The sequence below is a fragment of the Pinus tabuliformis genome, chromosome 3_1 (genome assembly GCF_031772625.1).
Source record: "Pinus tabuliformis cultivar Carrire ecotype Pingquan chromosome 3_1, CPIR1, whole genome shotgun sequence".
NCBI lineage: Eukaryota > Viridiplantae > Streptophyta > Pinopsida > Pinales > Pinaceae > Pinus > Pinus tabuliformis.
Window position 1 is genome coordinate 149,460,494 of NC_142301.1, and position 6,806 is coordinate 149,467,299.

The 6,806-nt window shown below is 35.7% G+C and overlaps 1 protein-coding gene across 1 annotated transcript; it reads left to right on the forward strand.

Moving 5' to 3' along the window:
- The first annotated feature begins 4,944 nt into the window (after positions 1–4,944).
- On the forward strand, positions 4,945–6,488 carry LOC149186239 (uncharacterized). Its single transcript, XM_089412594.1, has one exon. It carries the CDS (start codon positions 5,564–5,566, stop codon positions 6,449–6,451), a length of 888 nt encoding a protein of 295 aa, XP_089268720.1. The 5' UTR covers positions 4,945–5,563; the 3' UTR covers positions 6,452–6,488.
- The last annotated feature ends 318 nt before the right edge of the window (positions 6,489–6,806 follow it).

The window sequence follows — 6,806 nt, forward strand, 5'->3', positions numbered from 1 at the left end:
TTTCGAGAGGGTGGAGGCGGTTTAGCCTCTAGATTCCCTTAGTTTATTTTGTATTGGTTTATCCAGGAGATCCCACATTCATGCTTGGAATATGACACAGGGTTGGTTGGCTAAAAGAAAGAATTGGTTCATCCATGTCTACAGTCGGGTGGTACGTAGAAGTCCTAAACTTGGTCAGATTTTCCTATGATTAATGAAAGCTAAGTTATCATTCTTTTGCACTTGTTTATATGTGGATTTAATGGTTGTTATATCTTTGTTATTTAGATGGTTTTATACTGGTTATAAGCATGGTTAATTGACTGGTTCATGTCATGGTTATCTCATGTATTTACTTGTAATTTTTAAATTGAGGGATGCAAGACCTAATTTATGTTATAACATTTAAATGGAGAAGGTGATGATCCTTCTTGTTATGTTTCATAAGTGTTTTCAGTCATTCATGCTCTGGCTTGTATCCTAGACCCGTAGGTTGCAATGATGACAAGTGTTTGGCAGAATGTCAGTCCCGGTTGGGGATGGTCAGGCTTAGTCCTGAGGTTGATTACTTGTTTATTAGCTTTGTTATCATGTCCTTGATGGATTTTGGAAGTTATAACAAGTTCTGTGCAGTGGCCAGAATTCTCGGCTGGAAACGTTCCATGAATTCTGCGGACGATGGCACAGGTTTGTTGGGAAAATTCCTTGGATGCTAGCATGCAGGCCTGTGAGAGCATCCAAAGGTCTTTGGACACTGGCATGCCTATAGCATGAGAGTGTCCAGAGATTAAGATGCATAAAATATCAATGGGACCCAGGGGCAGGATGTCTGAGTGGCTGAGATGTCTCCTAGGGTTGGTGTTTCTCATGTGTAAGGTATGGTTTATGTGTTCCATCGATTCCCTTTCCTTAAGGTCACTAAGGAGGTTGAATCCCTTATAGTGGCCTCCATCATCGCATTATTACCTTGGTTGGTCAGTTACTTGGGTAGATGTGGGAGGAAGGTGGTTACAGCTTTCAAAACTGAAGTTTTGTAAATCGTACGAGAGTTGGGTCCTTCATTTGAATGCCTAACAACAATATAGGGAGGAGAAGCACCAACAAAAGTGACATAACTACAAGTAAAGTCATGTGCACAAGCATAAGATTGACTCGAGGGTGAGTCAATAGGTGGTGTTCGAGACCTATTGGGTCCTTCATTTTTGGTTAAGTTTTGATTAGGAAAAGGTTGCAGAAATGATTAGCATGAGAAAAAAATCAAAATGATCAAACAAGATGAAAAAAGAGACCATAAATTAGAAAGAGATGATTAGAAGAAGGAAGTTATTATCTTTGAATTTGATAAACTCATGGAAGAAGGATTGAAGAGCCATTTTTGAAAGAATCTAGGATGTATGGACCAAATTACTAGATTTTGTCAAAGTGGATTGAATCAAGCAAGCAGGATGAAGTGAGCAAAGTGGATCGAATCAGGTGAGTGATACTGGAGTGGAAATTCTATAAAAGGTTGTAGGGAATGAGCTGAAAGAGAGAGAGAGATCAACCTATGCTGAAATGTTGTTAAGTTGAAGTTTGAAGCTCTCTATTTATCTTTTAAGTGTAACTGGAGTCTATTGTAATTTTCTCCAATATAAGTTTGAAAGGTTTTGAGCATTCTTATAGATTTGAAATGTAATGGTCCATTCTTATTAATAAAAGAAGAACATGTTGCAGGGATCCATCATATGTTTATATGCACGGAGTGATTAAGATTTAGTTAGGTTTTCTTAAAATTTATTTTGATATGTTGTTCCATGTGTTATGTGGTAATTACTTCTATGTGTGTTAGTATTAATTACAAGAATATTTATGAATAAACGAGTGAATGTTGCATAATCATTAAACTAATGAACCAATTCTCTATTCGACTATTCTTGACACTATTCGTCAACCCCGTCTACCTTAAAATGTCTCGACACGCCTCAGGTCAGACATTTCTCTGTTGCGAAGGAATGAAAGGGTTGGTGCTGTGCTAGATTGCAATGGATACTTTTGTTGGCAACTAGTGGTCAAACCATGGGTATTGCAAGTGAAATTTTGTGCCAACATCATGCTAGGGTGTTACACAATAACTAGAGAGATGGTAAAGGCTTGTGTTTGTTGAAACTTAAGGCTTGGCCTCATTGTTCCCATCTTGATGCCAAGTAGATGATGTGTCAGGATACTAATCATCAGAGGATTAAATTTTTATTAACATGCCCCTCCAAATGAAACATTTGTGGATATATCACTATGGATGTCCAACTTTTTAAAAATATTCTCCTAGGCTAAACTTGATGGCATTCTTAGCCCAAAGGTGGGATTTGACATTTAATTCTCACATGACATGATAATATCATATTTTAGGAAATGAAATATTATCCTTTTTCACTCAATCTATGATGATTACAAGGTTGCTATCACGCGGGGACGATTTCCCTAGCATTGTGTTGATGATCACTAATGAATCCTCAGTGCATATTACAATTGTAACTTTGGCTTCTTTGGCCAAAAGGAGACCATAAAAAAGTGTAAAATCCTTTTCCTAATTGTTTGTAGCTTAACCAAGACTCTTAATGAAAGAAACTATTGTTTTTCCTCCAAAATCAAGAAGACTCTCTAGATATTTTTCACCCTACTCTTTTATAGCATTTATAACCAACAAAAAAATGTCAACAAAAACAACAAAATGCAAATATAGAATATCAATAAACCCACACCCTCAATATAAAAAAGATTGTAACTAATCCAATTATTTATGTTTAGACCCATATAAATCTAAAATCATGTAATCATTACCGAAAATAAAACCAGTAGATAATTCCTAAAAAAACTATCTCATACATTGAAATATTATCATGTTTTATATTTTAATATCTCAAACATTATCTTATTTTATAATTTGATTTAATTAGAAAAAAATATAAATGAAATTATGACAAAGTATTAATAAAATTGTATTTATATTTTGTATTTCTTTAATTCAACAAGTACAGTGGATTGTATTAACATCATATAAAATATATTTTAACCATTGCTACTTTAACTTCCATGCATGCTAACACAATCTCTCACATAAGACCAGTTAAAAGTTTCAACCAACCATGTCACACCCTATGTACAAATAATCTACACCCCATAACCATATCTATATTTATATACACATTTTGTTAAAAGTAAATTTAACAAAATGGAAAAATTATAAAGTAAAAGATTAAAACATTATAACATGAAATGACAACATTATAAAAGAAAAAATTGAAACATTATAATTTGAAAGATTTTCCCTTGCATAGGAATGAAAAGGCCGACGTTGCGCTAGACTATACCAAGGACTTTTGTTGGCAACTAGTGGCCAAACCCTCGGTCTTGCAAGTGAAATTTTGTGCCAACATCATCCTAGGGGTGTTACACATTAATTAGAGCTATGATAAAGGCTTGCATTTGGTGAAGCTTAACGCCTGTCCTCATTGTTCCCATCTCGATGCCATGTAAATGATCTTTGAGGATTCTAATCATGAAAGAATTAAATGTTTATCAACACACCCCTCTGAATGAAACTGTAGGGGATATAACACTGTGAATGCCCAACTTTTTAAAAATATTCTCCTAGGGTAAGCATGATAGCATTCTTATCCCAAAGGTAGTTTTTTGGCATTTAATTCTCACATGACATGATAATATGATATTTTAGGAAATGAACTATTATCCTTTTTCACTTGAATTATGATGATTGCAAGCTTGTTATCGAGTGTGGATGATTTCCCTAACATTATGTTAATGATCACCGAGAAATCCCCCATAAGTATTACAACTGTAAATGAGTATTACAAGTGTAATTTTGACTCTTTCCTAATTATCTATAACTTAACCAAGACTCTAAATAAAAGACTATCTCATACATTAAAATATAATCTTGTTTAATATTTTAATATATCATATATTAAAAAAATTATCTTATTTTATAATTTAATTTATTTAGTAAAATATAAATAAAATTATCATAAAATTTATATTTATATATATATATATATATATATATATATTTTAATTCAAACAAGTACAGTACATTATATTAACATGATATAAAATAGGTTATCACTTTAACTTCCACGCATGCAAACACAATCTCTCACAAGTTTCAATCAACCATGTCACACCCTCGTCTACAAGTAATCCACACCTATCGATCTTCTTGCCACCTGACAACGATGAACTTGACGGCTTGCTTGCCGGCTGGCTAGAATGTGACGCTAGGCATAAACATATCTATATTTATATTTATTTATTTTGTTAAAAGTATATTTAATAAAAATGGAAAAATTATAAAGGAAAAGATTAAAACATTATAAGATGAAATGAAAATATCTAGCAAATTTTCTTAAGAACGTTGAATCTCAAGGTGTTCGTATCGTAACCATCACGCCTACTACAAGCCCTTCCAAAGGAACCTATGACCTAGATATCAGATACGAATCTGAGCATGATGGAATTGAATGTGAATAGTACATAGACTCTGCCACAACGTTGGTGGCATGTTACTGCAAGCATATTCCAAGAACTAAAATATTTTCTTTCAAACCAGGTCGGACATCACCATTATTCAGATGAACCCCACTCCTGACTTGACTACACACTCCATCTAACCCTTCCAGCATGTTCAATGTCAAGATTTGTCGTTTCCTTATTTGATGAATTCTGTCATCCCTTGAAACTCGGAACATCCGCCGATCACAATATGACAGCAGAAGTTCCACTGGGCCACGGGTGCCCCCGCAGCCTTCCGCGCAGAAAACGATGGGTTTTTATAATATGGTCATTTGTCCGAGGAAGCCACGTGAATGGCGGCGTACAGTGAAATAGTATACGCGACTCTGTCAGAAACAACAAACTAGGGATATGGGCTTAGAATTCTATATATTCTCTGAATTGAGAAGTCCTGGGCAGGTGTTTGTGTTTATATTTGTTTACTTCTGGTGCGAAAAGATCCATTTTCATATGCAGAATAAGGTTGCAAAATTCCAAAGCTTCAGATTTGTTTTAGCGGGCGCGATCTTATCAATCCCGAATACCCGAACAAACCCTAGCGACTCTGTTAATCGTTAAGGGGACGAGGAGGCTGGAAAAATCCAGTCTAGTGCCAGATTTTATTAAAATATTGTCAAAATTTCTACGATTTTCAGGGTAAAAAGGTAGTCTGGTTAAATTACAACTTTTGGATTGTTGGTTAGTTGAGTTGTGCTTAGTGTAATTATTCATGATTAGGTTTCCATTTATTCTATAGACTTTTGTCAAGCTTGGCAACTTTTGGATTGTTGGTTAATTGGGTTGTGCTTAGTGTAATTACTCAAGGTTAGGTTTCCATTTGTTCTATAGACTTTTGTCAAGCTTGGCCGAGATAGACTGTTGTCATCCTTCCTACCCAATTTGGATTCTTAAATTATATACTGTTGTCATCCTTCCTACCCTGTTTCGATTACAGAATTATAGACTTTCATAGACTTTTGTCAAGATTGGCAGAGATAAACTGTTGTCATCCTTCCTACCGAATTTCGATTCTCGAATTATGACATGTCTACTTCCTAAGAGCCTCTTGTTTGAATCCCCATATCCCTATAATAACATGCGATATAGGGTGCCCTCTTGCTTCGCAGGCGAGAGTAAAGGCGAAACCATAGAGAATCTCGTGGCATCCACCTACCAGACCAAAATGGGGGGAAGAACCCGTGATATAATAGTTACATGGTGCAAGAATGTGAAGGGACAAGGCCTGTGTGTTTCTGTTGGAGGACCACTGGGGAGCAGAATCGTCTGTAAAGTGAAGAAAAGGCCCTGGAATTTCTGGAGAAAACAGGGATCATGGAAGAGGTCCGATGTTATATATGGCAACAGAATCAAAGTATTCTGGAACTTGCGATCTGCAGAATTTGTTGCGGGGCCTGAACCTGAACGAGGGTATTATGTTGCCGTTGTCTACAACGAGGAGATGGTTTTATTATTGGGTGACATGGAAGAGGAGGCATATAGGAAGACCATGTCCAGGCCCTCTTCCATGGCGGTTCTGGTGTCAAAAGAGGAGCACGTCCTCGGCAAAGAGTGTTTTGCTACCGTCGCTCGGTTTGGCGATGGAGAGAGGTCCCATGAAGTATCGGTTGAGTGCCAAACCAAACAAGCCGGCGATTCGGCACTTGTTATCAGCGTTGATAGGGAGCTCGCGGTGGAAGTGAAACATTTGTTTTGGAAATTCAGGGGCAACGGTACCATTTACGTAGAAGGAGTTCCTGTTCAAATTTTATGGGATATGCACGACTGGTTTTTTAATCCTGGACTTGGCCATCATGCCTTCATCGTTTTCAAGTCCATGTTGCAGCCAATCGGTTCCTTCAGTTCCAGGGACATGAGCGACTGTAGCAGTCCTTCAGATCTCTGTCTCTTGATTAATGCATGGAAGTAGAGTACTGTATCAACAATTTTCTGTGAGTTTTTCTGTGATATTGACATTTTTTAATGTTGTAATTGAACAAAAGATGGAAAGAAAATAGAAACTGAATTAGAATTTAATTTCAATTCAATGTAAAAAGTATATCTTTGTACATATAGATCTATGTAAAAAGTATATCTTTGTACATATATGTAATTTATACCAATCTAGATCTATTTGATTCTGGATTTATTATGGATTATGGATTTAGATCTATTTGATTCTGGATTTATTATGGATTATGGATTTATTGGATTTATTATGGATTATGGATTTATTATATATGGTGAGGGATTAAATTTCTGTAAAAAAAAATTGGAGTGTAGAA

What these genes read in the sequence shown, in the direction of transcription:
- LOC149186239 (XM_089412594.1), top strand. Translation starts at nt 5,564, where the DNA reads ATGACATGTCTACTTCCTAAGAGCCTCTTGTTTGAATCCCCATATCCC.